At 38.5% G+C, this 18,679-nt stretch overlaps 1 protein-coding gene across 1 annotated transcript; it reads right to left on the bottom strand.

Moving 5' to 3' along the window:
* Positions 1 to 11: 11 nt before the first annotated feature.
* LOC148117917 (uncharacterized) lies at positions 12 to 14,408 on the bottom strand. Its single transcript, XM_087901683.1, has 4 exons — positions 14,313 to 14,408; positions 4,861 to 4,987; positions 4,606 to 4,666; positions 12 to 3,481 (listed from the first exon to the last, which is right to left on the bottom strand). The coding sequence occupies exons 1-4, from the start codon at positions 14,313 to 14,315 to the stop codon at positions 2,176 to 2,178; spliced, it is 1,497 nt and encodes a 498-aa protein (XP_087757809.1). The 5' UTR covers positions 14,316 to 14,408; the 3' UTR covers positions 12 to 2,175.
* Positions 14,409 to 18,679: the final 4,271 nt, after the last annotated feature.

The following is an 18,679-nucleotide window of genomic DNA, read 5'->3' as shown; positions in this document are numbered from 1 at the left end:
CACACTTAAAGTTTAATAGCCATGAATTCCTTTAATAACAGTATGCATTCAATGGTGGTTAATGCTAAAAGAGGAGACAACCTGGCCCAGATCTTGCATTCCATATACGCCGTCATCCTTAAGTCTTTTTTAGGTTCAGGCCTGAGGTTGTACATTGAACAGTTTACAGAGGGACAGGAGGATGCAAGTCTAGCCACTTAGGCAGATGGAGATTTACAGATCAAAACTATCTTTTAGATTATGCATTAGAATTGAAATAAAAATATATCAGTACCTTACTGGAGATAAACTCATTCTTGTGGCTCTAGTTAAATAGTCAACCATCTTTAAAAGACTTTTATTGTCAGTTCTCTCCTGATCATTCGCTGTACTTTTCCCTCATTTTGTGGAGATTTTGGCTTGGAAAATTCTTTAAACACCAAGTCTAAGTTAGTTTCTGATGATATCAATCTTCTGAATCATCAAGGCTGAGGTAAAGATGAACTTAGAACAACCAATCACACCTTACTTAAATTAATGACATTTTCATGGGGCTATGATAAAAATAAATAAATGAAGTATTTTTTCTTGTAGCTAAAGACAACTGTGATGTCTAAAGTCTTTACAAAATCATTTTTAGATATAGAGTTTTCATCTGTGTGAGTTTATCCCTAGTTCCTGACTTTGAATTGAAACACATAGGCTTTAAGATATTTAGAGCACTAGAAACATGGCTGGGCAGTTAAGAAATGTACAATCCCAGGACCAAGGTCTAATTATTGACAACTTCCTGTAACTTCTGCTAGAAAATCCTAGGGTCTAACATGATCAGAAACCAGTATGCACATTCACAAACCCACAGAAAAACACACTGATATCACATAATCACAATTAAAACAACTCATTAAACATATTTTAACTCATGAATGTTTTTCTCTTGTAAGAATTCATCCTATAATACAGGTATTAAGGTACCCAATGGCTTACAGAGTTTTTCTTCACCATGAAGCAATCAGGTAGGCTTGAAGTCTGAGAAATCATCCCTTCTAAGTTGATGGAATAAATCATTTGGGAGGACTTATGAAATGAGTCTGGTTTCAGGGTCAGGTGTTTCTCTCATTGGCTCTGGATTCAGGAACAAAGTGTGTTTCTTTGTCTTGGTTTTAGAGTCAGAATGTATTTCTTTGGCTCCAGTTTCATAGTCAAAATCATGTAATTCACTGGCTCTGGTTTCAGGGTTCAGATGCGTTTTTTTGATTGGCCCATTTACCCTACATATAGGGCTTCATAAATTCACAAATTCATTTTACCATGAGTTTGTAAGTACAAACAGTATAAAAAGGACATCATAATGCTTGAAAAGATTGTTAACACTGTCAAATTTATTTCTACAGAAGAAATAGTCTTGGGTTGTAGGCAGAGGATTCTTGTTCATTCCTGGGTTCGCAGACCAGAAATAATCACATAGAAACTATATTAATTAATTAAAACACTACTTGAACTAGAATTAGGTCAGGATTCTTATTAGCTAACTCTGACATCTTAAATTAACCTATTCCTATTAATTTGTATTTTACTACAAAATTTGGGATTTTTAGTAAGGGCATCTGTCTCCTTTAGCGGATACATGAAGTCTGACTCCACTTTCTTTTCTCCACTATCTCTGCTTGGAATTCCTGCCTTGCTCTATGCTGTCCTGCCACAGGCCCAAACCAGCTTCTTTATTAAACAATGGTAACAAAATACATACACAGCATACAGAGGAGAATCCCAAATCATTGTGGGACTGATTATAAGTGTTTTGGCCAAAGATCCTACCAAATACTTTATAATAAGAAGTCCTCAGTATCTTTTTCATGTAGTCAGTCTATTGTAATATGCAAAGATTTTAACAGATTGTTGCACACAAAAAATTTACTTCTAAATAAAGCACAAAACTTTATCACACTGAATACTTTTATAGGGTTTTTCTGCAGTATGATTTTTTTCATGATTCAGATTATTAATACCTGTAAATGCTTTACCACACTGATTACAATCATAGAGTATATCTCCAATGTGTGATTTTTTTTATGCATTTGAAGATGACTGTGAAGTGCAAAGCCTTTACCACACTCATTACATTTATAGGGTTTTTCTCTAGCATGTGTTATTTCATATTTGAAGATGCCTATGATAAACAAAGACTTTACTACACTAATTACATACATAATGATTCTCTCCAGTATGTGTTTTTTCATGCCTGTGTAGATGACAGTGCCATGCAAAGACTTTACCACACTGATTACATTCATAGGGTTTCTCTCCAGTATGGGTTCTTTTATGTATACGAAGACTACTGTGACATGCAAAGGCTTTACCACACTGATTACATTCATAGGGTTTCTCTCCAGTATGGGTTCTTTCATGATATTGCAGACCACTCTGCCATGCAAAGGCTTTACCACACTGATTACATTCATAGGGTTTCTCTCCAGTATGGGTTCTTTCATGATATTGCAGACCACTCTGCCGTGCAAAGGCTTTACCACACTGATTACATTCATAGGGTTTCTCTCCAGTATGGGTTCTTCCATGACTTTGCAGATTACACTGCTGTGCAAAGGCTTTACCACACTGATTACATTCATAGGGTTTCTCTCCAGTGTGGATTCTTTCATGACTTTGCAGATTAATGTGACGTGCAAAGGCTTTACCACACTGATTACATTCATAGGGTTTCTCTCCAGTATGGGTTCTTTCATGACTTTGCAGATTAATGTGACGTGCAAAGGCTTTACCACACTGATTACATTCATAGGGTTTCTCTCCAGTATGGATTCTTTCATGACTTTGCAGATTAATGTGACGTGCAAAGGCTTTACCACACTGATTACATTCATAGGGTTTCTCTCCAGTATGGGTTCTTTTATGTTGTCGAAGACTACTGTGACATGAAAAAGCTTTACCACACTGATTACATTCATAGGGTTTCTCTCCAGTATGGGTTCTTTCATGTCTTTGCAGACCACTCTGCCATGCAAAGGCTTTACCACACTGATTACATTCATAGGGTTTCTCTCCAGTGTGGATTCTTTCATGACTTTGCAGATTAATGTGACGTGCAAAGGCTTTACCACACTGATTACATTCATAGCGTTTCTCTCCAGTATGGATTCTTTTATGTTTTCGAAGACTACTGTGACATGCAAAGACTTTAGCACACTGATTCCATTCACAGGGTTTCTGTCCAGTATGAGTTCTTTCATGACTGTGAAGTTGACTGTAATGTGCAAAGGCTTTACCACACTGATTACATTCATAGGATTTCTCTCCAGTGCATGTTTGTTTATGTATTTGAAGATGACTCTGATGTGAAAAGGCATTACTAAATTCATTTTCTTCATAGGGTTTTAATGTAGTATGTGTTTTATCATGACTGTGAAGATGACGGTCACATGCAAAGGTTTTAACAAATTGAGTATATGCAGAACGTTTCTTTCTAGTTTGACTTTTTTCATGCCTACAATGATAGTGGTTCATGTGAAAGCATTATTACATTTAATACATTATTGAATATTTTTATCTGAATAAATTAATTTTAAAATGTAGTCCTATTTTAAAGACGAATTATATGTTAAGGTTTTATCACCATGTTTACAATCTTGTTTTTCCCCTTCATTAAGGTTTGCTTTTCATCATTGAAGATAACTGATAACAGCCTTTAAACCATGGTTCACATTTACAGAATCTTTTTTTCTGTATGAGAATTTTCATGTATTTGAAGAGAACTGAGAAAACTCAGAACTTTAACACTCTTATTATGTTCATAATGTTTCCTATACTGCAAGTGATGCTACAATTGCTAAGTGAACTAGGACAAACAGAAGTATTTACACAGTCCTAGTACTCACGGTGGTTTTCTGAAATGTGAGTTTGTTGATATATAAACAATGAGAGTAGAAAACCAATTACTTTTATACGTGTATATCAAATTCAACAATTATACTCAACATGGGGACTGCTACATATTTTCTATTTGTTCTGAGAGAGAGGTTTGTTATATCTTTTCACATCCCTATGCTCATGTGTCTTGTATCCAGAGTAATATATGATGTACCAAGTAAAGGAAGAATAACAATTATAAGGTTTCCACATTGAGTTCACCCAGTTTGACTTTCTGTCCTCATAGACTTGTGGTATATGGATTAAGACCACTTCAAAACAGCTGCCCCGTGATTCATAACCCAAAATGTTCCCTCACTAAACTTAACACAGCCACAAGTATATGGGTTAAACTACCTTTTCAATGGACTGTTAGTGTAATAGATAGTTTTAGAGAATACTTATCACCTATTCAACTTTTAAATGAATAATATGAGATAAATGGATTAAAAACTTTACAGTATAGCTCTCATTGTATTATGATTCAAATAGTAATATAGGTTAAGACATTGTTTTCTTCTTTCTTAAAAGAATGACTTGCAAATGTAGTTCACCTATCTGAAATTAAGGTATATGATTTTGTGAGAATTTAATAAACATCAAGCACTTTGTTATTTACATTGTTGCTTTTGTTTAAAACATATAGGATTAATTACAAATTCTTCAGAGGTACATTTGTATCAACATATACATGAAAATTACCTTTCATGTCTTCTAGAATTTTGACAATGTTCTTCAATATTATGGTCTTCCCAACAGTATCCTAAAATATAATGCCAGAAATTGTATGTTTTATATTAAAAATTGTAAAAATTTAGTTACCATTTGAAGCAAACCTTACAACCATTCCTGATTTATTTACCCCATTCTTCTTTCTCAATCATATTACTAAAGAACATCATTAACCAAGGAATAGTTGTGTCCTAATATGACACATGAAAGATAATACAGTCTTACCTATAGTAGTCAGGTTTTTGTAGGTCTCTACCATCACATCTTTGTAGAGATTCTTCTGGGAAGGATTCAGCAAAGTCCATTCTTCCCAAGTGAAGTCGACATGCACATCATCATAGCTCACTGAATTCTAAAATATCCCATACAGGTGTACAACAAAAAATATGATTTTGACAACACTGTAAATGTATACCCTTTTGACAGTATAGTCATATAATTCTGGTGCTCCCCATACTTATTCCATGACAAAGACATCATAATTTAATCACCAAGTCACTTCAGAAGCAAACTGAATAGGAGGTTCACCTCTGTCATTTATAAACCCATTGAATGGGATATCACCTTGCAAGAGAAATACCTCCTAACCAACAATGAAAGATACATAAACAGATCAACAGTACAGAGTACAGATAAGAAAAACAGTATGATTGATTAATTCCTAACTACAAAAAGAAAATAAAATGAAAAAATTGGATCCATTGAATCACGTCTTTAATCTTTGCACTCAGAAGGCAGAGGCATGTATCTATCTGCCTCTAGGTTGAATACCAGTCTAGTCAATGCAACCACTTCTAGTGCAGCCAGAAATACATGTTAAATACCTATTTCATATGGAAAAAATCAATCAAACAAACATAAAAGCTAGAAATAACTCATGGCTTTTTGCTGAAGTTTCTACAAAGAGTCACACATTCACTTCAACACTTTACACATCTACCAGAAACCTGAAGTTGCCCAATTTAAACTGCAAGAAAAATGAGATTTTACTATAAGGCACTGTGTGTTTAAAAAATTACAAATGGACAAATGAAAACAATAGAAATTAATATGCTGATTACAAATATTCAACACAGAGCAGGAAAGATGGCTCAACAGAAAAGAGTCCTCCTAGTCTTCCATACAGGTGGGCTCAAAGACTTACATGGGAGAGTCATAACTATCCATTATTCCAAGTTCAAGGTTTTTAATACCATCTTTTGATCAATGTAAGGACCAGGTACTCACAAGGTGCATATCCATTCATTCAGGTATAATACTCTTTTTAAAATAAAAATTCAAAACAAACAAAACAGGCAAGAAGAAGTTTATGCACCTACAATCCAATAACACAGAAGGCACAGGCAGTATTAATGTCATGAGTACATGCTATCCTGGGAAACATAATGATACTGTCTGTCAAATTTTAAAATTCAAGATATGGGTGAAGCTCAGTACAACAGCATATGCTTGATAGGAACAAAACCACCATACAACAATATGAAAACAAAAAAGCCCACCTTTAACCCCAGCACTTGGGGATCAGAGTCAGAAGTTCTCTGAGTTTGAAGCCAGCCTGATATATAGAGCTACATTCAGGACAGCTAGGGCTACAAAGGCAAACCTTGTCTTCAAAATATAACAAACAAAAATGAAAACAGTAGGCTACCAAACCACCTTAGCACTAAATAGCAGTTAATTCTACTGAATCTTCTGTGATTTAGTGATAGAATTTATGATGGTGGAAAGTTATGATTGCAAAAGAAGAAAGCTGACTGATTAGTTTCAACCACAACACAGCAGGCACAAAGAACACGAAATGGGTTGAGGCTATAGAAACTCAAATTGTGGAATTCCTTTCTGTATGCTGTGATTATCATTAGTTAATAAAGAAACTGCTTTGGGCCTATAACAGAGCTATAGGACAGAACTTAGGTAGCTGGGGAAAACTAAACTGAATGCTAAAAGGAAGAAAGCTGAATCAGAGATAAGTCATATAGCCCGACCAGAGACAGACGCTGAGACATTTACCTGGTAAGCCACAGCCACATGGCAATACATACATTAATAGAAACTGATTAAATTAAAATGTAAGAGTTACCCGCTGTATGCTGTGAATATGTTTTATTCTCATTGGTTAATAAGGAAACTGCTTTGGGCCTATGGCAGCACAGAATAGAACAAGGTGGGGATGCCAAATGGAGATAGAGGAGAAAAGAAGGCAGAATCAGGAAGATGCCATGTGCCACAGAAGGAGACAGATGCAGGATGGAACCTATCCAGAAGATCACAGCCATGTGGCGATACACAGATTAATAAAAATGGGTTAATTTAAGATGTAAAAGTTAATTAATAGGAAGCCTAAGCTATTGGGTATGCAGTATTATAATTAATAAAAATTCTGTATAATTATTATGAGTTTGGGCTGTGGGGAAATGACCAAGCACCCTATGTCTATAAAAGGATATTATGAAGTTTGCAAGCTATTCAGCACACACAAGATTAATATCTAAGTTCAATTGTCCTCTTAAGCATTCAAGATTCCTTGACTATTTAGGGATCATACAAGGAAGCACAAAAAAGCCTGAATGATTCCCTGCCTGAGAGAATACAACAGTCTGTCAGGAACTGGGAGGTATATAGTGACCCAGGATGCATGGACTTTAACCTGGTCTCTCAAGAGAGTTAGGCTGGGCCAGCTACATGATTCACTGAAGAGCCTACTGCACAGTAAAATCCTTGACCTTGACCTCCACTCTCTGCCATTACTCACAACATTTCCATCTTTAAGGTCCTACAAGAACAGATGATTAAGCTCTTTGTTCAGTTTTATAATACCTTAAGCATTCTTATAAGAGTCAAGATTCCCAGGTCCTTTGCATCAACAAAGTCCTCTTTGAGTCCCATTTTTGTTCCAACTTTGTTCTCTGTTACTGTTATTAAAATATGCAATCAAAAGCAACTCAGGCAATGAACATGTGTATTTGGTTCTTAACCCTATTTCACAATTCCTCCCTATGACAATGTTAGATAGATACTCAAGCTAGTAACTAAAGGCAAAACATGTGGAACCATTGTTTTCTGGTTTTCCCTCTTGCTTTGTCACTGTCTTGTGATCAACTAGCTCTCCTATCTATCCCAGGGCTGCTTGCTCAGAGATATTGCCAACTCAGCGGAAGAGCCTTCTTATATCAAAATCAACAAATCTCTCTCAGATACCTTAATCAGGAATTCTGATCTAGGCATACTCTCAATTGGTATTTTCTCAGATCAGTCTAAGCTATGTCATGCTGATAGCTGAGGCTATGTAGAAAGAGACAATAATATACAAGAAGGTTTTAAAGATCCAAAGGCAATGTATGAATCATATCAATCACTTAAGCAACAAAAACACAAAGATAGATATGCCAGGAAATGGAAAGAGGCAAACATCTAAGACAAAGAAGAGAAAACTAAAACTGTCTCTCCACAGAAACTTACCAAACCAACAAAAACTCAAGGAAATCATAACATGAGAAATCTTCTGAATGCAAAATTGGTGAGACCAGTATTTTCCAGAAAATAAACAATATATTTAGATAATAATGAATAAAATCAGCAACATAGATGGGTAGCACTGACAAAGACATATTATGCTCTTTTAAATAAAAACAAGATTCTAACCAAAATAAAACGCTAAGAAATTACTAACCAGCACTCATCCTTTACACTTCAGTTCTTTATCCTTTACCAATAATAGAAAATGGCTGGGGTGCGGAAGGCTGTTCTACCAGAAAAGGGGAGATTCACTTGAAAACTTCTTGTGCCTTAACTTCATAGAAAATAGTTTTGATTACTTAAAAATATTTCATTATCTTATTGTAAAGAAAAGTATGTCTGTCAGGATCACTTAGACACCATATTGCTCCCCCTGGTTTATGATTGCCTGTAAGTCTGCAATCAGAGTGAGGAAATAAAAACATTTTAAAACAAAATGAAAGACAACACATTTTTAAAAAATCAATGCACACCTAAAGCAACTTGTTTTACTCTATTGCTTTATAAGTCACTAGTACTTTTGAAAACAAGTTTATTTCCATTCTTTGCATATGTTTATGCAAGAGTGAAAATTTCTTCCACATGTATACAAATAACAAAGAAAAGAGGGATTCAGATGCCCTCAATCTGAAGTGGCAGAGTTATGAGCCTCACAACTTGATGGTAGGTATCTGAACTTAGGTCACCTCCAAAACTAATGTGTGCTGAGCTACCTGCCAACATTCATAATACCTTTTATCCAATAAACCAAAAGTCTCTCACAGATTAACAAGAGCAACAAAACCTAAATATAGAAGAAAATAAATGATCCTTGGAAACAGGATGCATCAAAATTAAGATGATGTGTATGTTAAATTTGCACCATAAATGACTACAGTAAAATGATAATTCCCAACAATTTATAACAGGAAAGCTGATTACAAAGCTACATTCATATTGGAAGCACAAAGAGTACTCAATGGGATTATGAAATGTAGTAAACAGACTGACATAATATGACTTCTTTCTGGGTGGTGGTGGCACACACCTTTAATTTCAACACTCAGGAGCAGAGACAGGAGGATCTCTGTGAGTTTGAAGCCAGCCTGTTCTACAGAGAGAGTTCCCGAACAGACTCCAAAGCCACAGAGAAACACTCTCTCAGGGGGAAAAAATTACCACAAAGCTGATCAATCAAGAATGTGTATGATATTTGGAAAAGAATAAAGAGAATGGAGAGAAAGCCAAGAACAAAGGCAGGATAATATAGTCAGCTATTAATCAAAAGACTAAAGGAAACTTAGTCAGGAAACATGTGATCTTGACCAATGTTATCCAGTTACCTATGATTCTCTGTGTACAGAAATTAAATGAAGACTTCACAATTTTCACAAAATTAACTCAAAGAGACCCTTAAACTGTGTTACTGATGCTCCAGGTACGGATATTTCTTCCTGAGAGGCCCCATGCTTTAGAGCCTTTTTTGCAAAAAGAGATGATCTACTGCTATGGTCCTGCAAGTCCTTATACCTCCTTCTGTTTTCAGGTAAACCCAGCCATACTGATGCCCAAGCACAAAACAATATAGAATAATTTCTGCTTCCGGTCACATGGATTATAGCACAAGATATAGATTCTGCTCTATCTACCTGCCCAACACCATACACACCTAAGAAACCTCTCCAGCTCTGAAACTCCCTTTGTCCCCTGGAAATAAACATCACTGAATCACACTAATGCAGCTGGTGGTAGCAGAAAGTTAGAAACATTTTAATCTTGCATTGCTACGTCAACATCACTGAAGGTCTACCAGCTTTTAAACTATTTGAAACATTTATAAGACAAACTTGAAAGTAGGTTGCATTATTCAGAACGTCTAGAAACCAGATTATCAGTTCTCAAATCTGTCTTCCCACTGCATGCCAAAAGCATGACTCTGTTTCTACACTGAACAGTGATCTTACAAGCATAATATGTTACCATGCCAGGGCTGCAGAGTCTCCCTCTCCCCAGGGAATCCATAAACAGGGAGGCTCAGAGGACAAAGACCACTGCCCAGGTCATTACATAGAACAATAGAACCACAGCCTGGCTCATGGTCCATCCAAATTCCAGCAGAAATGACAGCTCAAAAGACCTTCTCTGAACAGCCAACACTCACTCTGGCATAGCTTGTGGTCTTCCTTACAACTCATTACAACAGAAGCAAAGAAGAATCCTAGAAAGAAACACCTTTAAGCTACCTCCCACTATTATTCCTGCTTGCTAAGCCTTCCAAGAGTCTCTCAGTGGCTAATGCAACCTAGCTGGGCCTCAGATTATTATCATCTCCTCTACTGGGTGTGATTAGAGATCAAATTACTCAGATATCACAGAACTTTTTGCTCGGCCCTTCCAGTCCAGTGGACAAGGCCCTAGTCCAGAAAGTTAGTATTTTAGTAGACATTCATCCAATTTCCTAGAACATAACCTGTTCCTCGTCCAAAGAACAGATTCCTTTGTATGCACATTCCATTACACTCTCAATATGCAGTGCAGCCAACCCATGACCTCATACCTGGGAAATCCTGCAGAGAAAAACAGGTCAAATTCACAATTGTTGTTAAAGAAAAATGGGCCATGAATTGGAAGAAAATAAAGGGTCATGGTAAGGCTTGGGGACAGGAAAGGGAATGTGGATACGATATAGTTATAATCTCAGAAAATTCTTTTGAAAAGTAGAAACAGGATTTATGACCATGTGCTTCAGAAACAAGGGATTTATATTAGAGCACATCAAAGATTTCTCAAACCTTTCATCTCAGGGTGTATATTTAAAACCAGTAAAAAAAATGTGGTCCTGTTAGGCAGGGCCACATTTTACTCAGATCTATTTTGGTTGAACTACTGTAACTACAGAAATTTGGTTTTATGATAAGTTTGATTCTTTATCCAGATTCTTGATTGCCTGGTCTGTGGAGAGCAAGAAATGACCATCAGGACATTTATGGAGCACCTAAAATTGATTACCTACTTTCACATTGATAATCTCAACTACAGTTGAAGTAGGAAAGTTCTAGGCCACTTTCCTGTCTCTCCCTTTCTGCACTGTGAATCTACCAGCTTCAAGCTTGACCTATGAAGTCACCCTGTTCATCTATAATCATACACTGAAAGTCAGAGAGACTGGAGGTCACTCCTTAGCTGGTTTATTTTCCTTCCCACTGATCACTCAAGGCCCAGTCCTGAAGAAATTGAAGGACTATCTACCCAGCACTGGGCAGCAGAGGCAGGATTAGGTTTTTAAAGCAATTCTCCATTGCATAGTGTGAGGCAACAATATTACAAGCTCTTAGTCTCCCATGCCAGGATGGCAGAGCCTCCCCCACACTCAACAAAGATCAGAGACCAAGGCCCACTACCCAGGTGACCACAAAGAACAATAGAACCTGTTTGATTCATGGTTCATCCCTCTCCATGCAGCTCTGACAGCTCAGCCAATCTGTTCTTCCTGGTCTGAGGACAGTTGCTTCTACATTCACCAAGGCATGGCTTGTGGTCCTCCTTACAGCTCTGTACAGCAGAATAAGAGAATCCTGGAAAGAACCTGTAAACTACCTCTGGTGCTCCTAATTGCCAACCAGAGTCCCTCTAGGACCACAAAGCTGGGCTTCAAGACATTAGCAGTTACCCTACTGGGTGAGCAGATATCGAATGTCTCAGAAAGCAAACATCTCCAGTTTTTTCCTTCCATGCTATAGTCAGACAAAATCCTAATCTGGGAAATTTATAGTTTAATAAAATCTCCCATTCTCCCAGAGCACTTCCTGGTCCTCCTCTAAGACACCAGGTCCTGTGTGTCGTGTGTGGACCCATGAAATGGCCAGATGGGACATTTATGGAACATCTAAAATTTATCACCTCACTACTTACAGCTAATGTCAACTACAGTCACAACAGGAAAGATTTTACCTTCCTTCTTGCCCATCCTTTGTTTGTTGTACTACACTGGCTTTAGAGTTGGTTAGTGAACTCATTTCTTACACAGGTCCCACTTTACTCTTAAATTCACAATAAAATCTACAGAAATTGGAACATGCTCACTCACTGATCTTTCTCCATGACACAGACCAGTCAAGGTCTAGCCTGGTAGGATTTGCAGGACTGTCTTTCCAGCCCTAGGTAGCAGAGGCAGGATTAGGTGTTCACAACAATTCTCAATTACATAGTATGATGCAAGCCTGAGCTACAGGAGACATTAATCTAAACCAGTTGTTCTCAAACTTCCTAGTGCTGTGACCCTATAATACAGTTACTCATGATGTAGTGACACCCCCACCTATAAAATGATTTATACTACTACTTCATAACTATGTTTTTGCTACTGTTATAAATTATAATATTAATATCTCTACTTTCTGATGGTCTTAAGCCAGTGGTGTGATAGGTTCATTTGGTACCCCAAAAGGAATCATGGCCCACAAGGTTGAGAATTATTGCTCTAAACTGATATAAATCAATAGACAAATACAGCACTTAAAAAATGGAATGAAATGCAAAAACTGGGAAACATTGGAAAACAGAAACAAAGAGATTAAAGCACTTATGCCATTGGAGAAAATGAAACCTAAAAAATGATAACCAATAATTGACTTCTTAAAATTATAAAATATAAGAGAACATTCAGTTATACGGACTTTGAAAGAGAGTAGGCATTTCACTGGTAGGGAGAATGCCATTAATAATTTGTCCTATGTAAAATGTTAGCTGCTGAGTGCTGTAAGCTGATACATAGAGTTACAGTCAATGGCCTATGTCTCAAACGTCCATGCTGACTTCACTGTGTCAACCAGCATTGAACATGTCTGCATGGGAGAGTTCACTAATTGGAAACTAAATACTTAGGAGTTCAAGCTCTCCTCCCTAAAATATACACCCACCAAAGTCTGTCTTCATTCACAAGGAAGGAATTAATGTATGATATTGAAATTACACAGAAAGTCAATCACTGTACCCCATTAGGTCCTTCTTTGCAATGGAGACCCCTGCAACCCATGGCCTTAAACTTCAGACTAAGATCTAGCGATTCTCCAGTGTGTTTACCCCCTCCAATGTACACAGTACATGGTTCCTACTTTTTTGTCTGAAGGGAGAAGCCATATTCCACATGCAAATCCTTTTATTGTTACTGCAATGGACAGTCCCACTGTATGACTCAAACTTGTACTTTTAGAGCTCCATGGTGCAGCATACAAGTAATCCAAGAATTTATGGTGGTCAGCCAGGAGAATAGCAAGGGCAATGCCCTGTGGGGCTGCAGACAGGATTCAAGTCCACCTCAATCAGCACAGGGGACACTGAGTCACATCTCCTTTCCCAAGAACTGAAAAAACCAGCTGTTCTAGAATTATTATACTCTCCTGGCACACAAGGTTGTGACACCTTAATGGGCCCTGAGCAGCAGGTCAGAGGCCTTTGATGGGGAAGTGGGTCTTCTGGCTGCTTGTAAATCATGGTTGTCTCATTTCTTATAGGAATGTATCTTAATTGCTGATTAATCCTGCTAAACAAACATTTGCATCTCATCATACTAATTTCTAACAGGCATGGAGTGCATGCTACTCATCTTTGGATATTTGGGATGCAGCCCTCCCTCATTTTAATTCTGCTTTGTGTGACTTAATGTCTCCTAAGTACTGGTAAATCCTTATACCATTAATTCTATTATCAACTATACTCGTCTACATCACAGTTTAGTAGCGGAGCACTACTCTACACAGGACAAACCATACACAAGCCACACTAAATTAACTACAGACGGATCCCAAACCTAAATGTTAAAAGTGCAGAACTTCTGAAGACCCAGGAGAGACCAGGAGTCTCAGCGTTTGGCGAATGTGCTGATATCTCTCCACATGCGACAATATATGCACGACAGACACCAACATCTGCGGCTCCCAACGCTCTGCTCTGTGCATACACAGCCCAGGTAGTGAAGGGATTCAGAGGCTGTCAACAGAAAGCTGCAAGTTTAGGACTACTGAAGCAGAAAACGCTAAACTCTGTGTCTGTCCGCTGGCTCCCACCCGGCCACCACACCGGCCGCGAGTCTCAGCGCCGCTCCACATACTTTGGGGACGGCAGCCCCTCGCTCACCAAGCCCAGGCACTCCTCCCATCTGTGTAGAGCAACCCCTCACTCACCATGGTGCAGCTGCCAAGCTGACAGGGTATCTGTCCCCACAAGAGAACCCAAGCCCCGGAAGTGGATCGGAAGTCTGGCTGCCGTTAGGACCCTCCCATCTGACTGGCAGGTCTGCTGAAGGTTCTGATTGGCTGGTGCGGTCTGAGTGCCGGGGCTTGGTGAACAGAAGGGATTCAGCACCGTGGTCCAAAACTGGCTCCTAAAGACAGACCTATCCGAGATTGGCTGGAAATTTATGCCAAAATCAACAGCAAGTCTCTTGCTAATGTAAATCAATGGGTTCGGTTTTCAAAGGAAGCATACAATTTCAAAATTTTAACTAAAATTAAACTAAATAACCTGGCATTAAAAAAAAAATAAATGAACTGGTTGCTGGGGGCACAGGGATATAACCCCAAAACTCCACAAAGAAGGCAGGCAGGTCTCTGTGTGTTCATGGCCAGACAGCTAGGAATGCTACACAAAGAAACACTGTCTCGAGAAAAAAAAAATCAAAAAAAATTTTAGAAACTGCTTTCAAGCTTTTGGTGAGTATTTATGTATCTGACATATGTGACTGGTGGGGAAGGGATTTCTAAAAGAAATGGTCTGTGTCCTGAAGGGGATGCAGTATCTGAGAATGAATTCCAATGGCTGCCAGCAGAAGTGAACTGGGGTGTGGCTTCAGGTCCCTGGAGGAGGAGTGTAGCTAGCATTGACCTTGTCAATAGGCCTCAGTCAAATGTTAAAGTCAAGGCCTGAAATTCCTCAAGAGGGAGTGAATGGAGACCCTTTCTTATCTAAATGCCTGACTTTGGGGAAAGGACTTGTGGGAAGCAGGCAGCACTTGAAATTAAGGTTTCTTATCTTACTCTTGCCTTCCTGACCTGTTCCCCTCAGAATGCTCCCTCTCTATGGGGAAGGTCATGACGTCTTACCCTTTCTCCAGGAAAATTTCCTACCTAGCATTCTGATGGATTGTTCCGTACTGGTTCCTAACCCTAACTGAACTCTTCCACTATAATAAATAGAGCAAATATGTGATCAGACGAATGAATGAACAGACAAACAAACCAATAAACAAACAAATAAAAAGTTCACAGATGCTTATTGACTTTTGTTTTCATAATGAAAACTTTTGACATATGACCTAGAAAGTGTCTGGATTATAACTTTATACTAACCCCCCTCTGTCTCTCTCTCTGTTTCTCTCTCTCTCTCTCTCTCTCACACACACACACACACACAGAGAAACAGTTGAACAAATTTAAAATTAAACTAAATATACAAGAAAAGGAAGCAAATATCTTTACTATCATCATCCCATCACTTAGAAGGCAGAGTGAACTCTGTGAACTCTAAAGTCATGGAGAATAGCACGAGTTCCTGCTGTATTTTGTCAAGTTTTTCCTCATAAGATTTTCATCTTTTATGATCATGTGAGAGTCTAGCTTTTTTTTAATTTGATAGATGGGCACATGTTCCTTCTAGTTCTTCTGGCTGTACAGCTTTGACAATGGAAGCAGGTTGGATTTCATCAAAGACATTTTTTGCCTTTTTTATTTCAGCTTTGATTGCTATTAAGTGCAATCTAGTTGGTTCGTGGTGTTTCATGAGCACTTTTCTAACTCTTTTGTTTTGTTTTTTGAGGCAGGGTTTCTCTATATACCATTCCTGGAACTTGCTTCGTAAGTGAGGCAGGCCTTGAACTCACTGATATCCTCCTGCCTCAGTATCCCAAGTGCTAGGATTACAAGTATTATGTCACCACTGCTTGGCTTTTCCTAATTCCTAATTTTTTGTTGTTGTGTTGGGTCCAGGGCGGTCACACAAAGAGGAGAACACCATCAAGTCTAATAAACCAGAAGCAAACTTTATTCCAGAAACCAGATCCTAGGAAAACCAGAAGCAAACTTAAAAATAAAAAATAAAAATAAAAAACCGCGGGGCACAGAAGCTTATCAGCTAGCTGAAACCACAGCCAGAGATGGTGTTTGTTAGGCTGTGGCAAAAGGCTGGTTTCTGAACCCACTTTTTATAGTAAGGGCACCAGGCATTATCTCTGAACAAAAATAAAGGGTCTGAAAACAAGGACAAAAATATAGAAATAGAAATATAGACACTAAAGATTAGAATGTAGAAGTTTAGGATATAGGAAGAAGGACACATAAAGCTGTGATCCTAAGTAAACTAATGAAGAGTCCAGGCATAAGAAAATAAAAATGTAGATTCCAAAAATAAGAATGTAGAAATAAAGAAATATAAAGTTATAAGTCTAGGAGAATGAGAACAGACTGTCAGCAGCTTTCTCAGCAGATCAAGGATCATTCATTCACAGTGAGTTATTTTCTCAGATGCTTGGGAAGCTTAGGTCATTTTACAACTGGCTGTTTTATTTACAAGGCCAGAATGTCTCTCTACAAATTGAGAGCAGTGTCCTGACCATCCTTGATAAACGGCAGATGTGAACTGATTTAACCTTTAGGAGACAGAGATATATGACCTCTGGGTCAGACACTGTCTCTGTTATGGGAAACTGGTGACACCAGAGGAGAGGCATAAGACCCCAGTTTACACCCGGAGGTACCAGGAGACAGTGGATAAATACAAAGGTTTAATTAATGAGCTCTGATAATGGAAGTTGTAAAGTATGGCAGTCAGTATCTGAAGATTTACCTGGAAACAGTGTGAAAGGCTTTTCTTCTAAATTCTCAGCCCAGGAACCAGTTAATCCTAATTCCTCCTTGACATTAGCACTCACTCCCCTCCCTAGGGTCTCAGCTGATCAACCCAAGGGTCAGGACAAGGTTGTAAAAATTCCTTTACCCAGACCGAATGCTTGGTGTCCTAACTATAAAAGGTGGGGTCAGAAACTAGTCGATGCCACAGTGTCAGAAGCCTGAACTCTGCCTGTGGTCTCAGCTAGCTGAGAAGTTTCTGCGCCCCGAGGTGTTTTATTTTTTACTTTTTATTTTTGAGCTTGCTTCTGGTTTTCCTGGGATCTGGTTTCTGGAATAAAGTTTTCTTCTGGTTTACTAGACTTGGTGGTGTTCTCTATTGTTCTTTAAAAAGATTATGATGATGGGATGCCCCGGGCAGCTGGCAGCCAGGCAGAGGCTGCCACCAGAGCAGTGCAGGGTCCCCGGGCGAGCGGCAGAGTCAGGCGGCTGCATGCGGTGGTCAGCAGAGTAAATGGACATAAGGCTATACATAAAGCTAAACATAGACAAACATAGAGAGAGACAGAAAACACGTGTGCACATGGCAAGGGACAGACAGAAAAGGGGGAAGCCAAGATGGCGACGAGGTCAGAAGTGGCTGTGGGGTGGGCATGGCTAGCTCTTAAAGTGACCGCAAAGGAATAACATTCTCATCTTTGCGCGACCCTACTGGACCCAACAAAAAGAATTTTTACAACCTTGCCCTGACCCTTGGGTTGGTCAGCAGAGACCCTAACGAGGGGAGTGAGTGCTAATGTCAATGGGTAATTTAGGCAGGCATCATGAAATATGTTTTAGGGGAGATTACAACGAAAGCCACTAATTGTGAGAAAACAGATATCTTTAGCAATTAGTCAGAATAGGGGCTGCTTGTAATACTAGAAGGTTAATATATTAGGATTAACTGGTTCTTAGACTGAGAACTTAGGAGATAGCAGAAAGCTTTTCACATTATCTCAAGGTAAAATTCAGATACTGACTGCCATATTTTATAACCTCCATTATCAAAGCTCATTAATTTAAACCATTGTATTTGTCCACTGTCTCCTTGTACCTCCGGGTGTAAAGTCTTATATGGTATGTCTTATGTCTTATGGAATCTTATGTCTCTCCTCTGGTGGTGCCAGTTTCCCATAATGGAGACAGTGTCTAACCCAGAGGTCACATATCTCTGTCTCCTAAAGGTTAACTCAGTTCACATCTGCCGTTTATCAAGGATGGCCAGGACACTACTCTCAATTTGTAGAGAGAGACACTCTGGCCTTGTAAATAAAACAGTCAGTTGTAAATTGACCTAAGCTTCCCAAGCATCTGAGAAAATAGCTCACTGTGAATGAATGATCCTTGATCTGCTGAGATAGCTGCTGACAGTCTGTTCTCATTCTCCTAGACTTATAACTTTATATTTCTTTATTTCTTCATTCTTATTTTTGGAATCTACATTTTTATTTTCTTATTCCTGGACTCTTCAGTTGTTGGTGGTGGTATTTTGTTTTCTTGTTTTTAGAGACAGGGTTTCTCTGTAGCTTTAAAACCTGTCCTGGAACTAGCTCTTTCTTTGGTTTTTCAAGACATGGTTTCTCTGTAGCTTTGGAGCCTGTCCTGGAAATAGACCTTGTAGACCAGGCTGGTCTTGAACTCACAAAGATCCACCTGTCTCTGCCTCC

The sequence above is a fragment of the Myodes glareolus genome, chromosome 25 (genome assembly GCF_982192425.1).
Source record: "Myodes glareolus chromosome 25, mMyoGla1.1, whole genome shotgun sequence".
In the NCBI taxonomy this organism is placed as follows: Eukaryota; Metazoa; Chordata; class Mammalia; order Rodentia; family Cricetidae; genus Myodes; species Myodes glareolus.
This window is presented reverse-complemented; position numbering and strand designations above follow the sequence as displayed.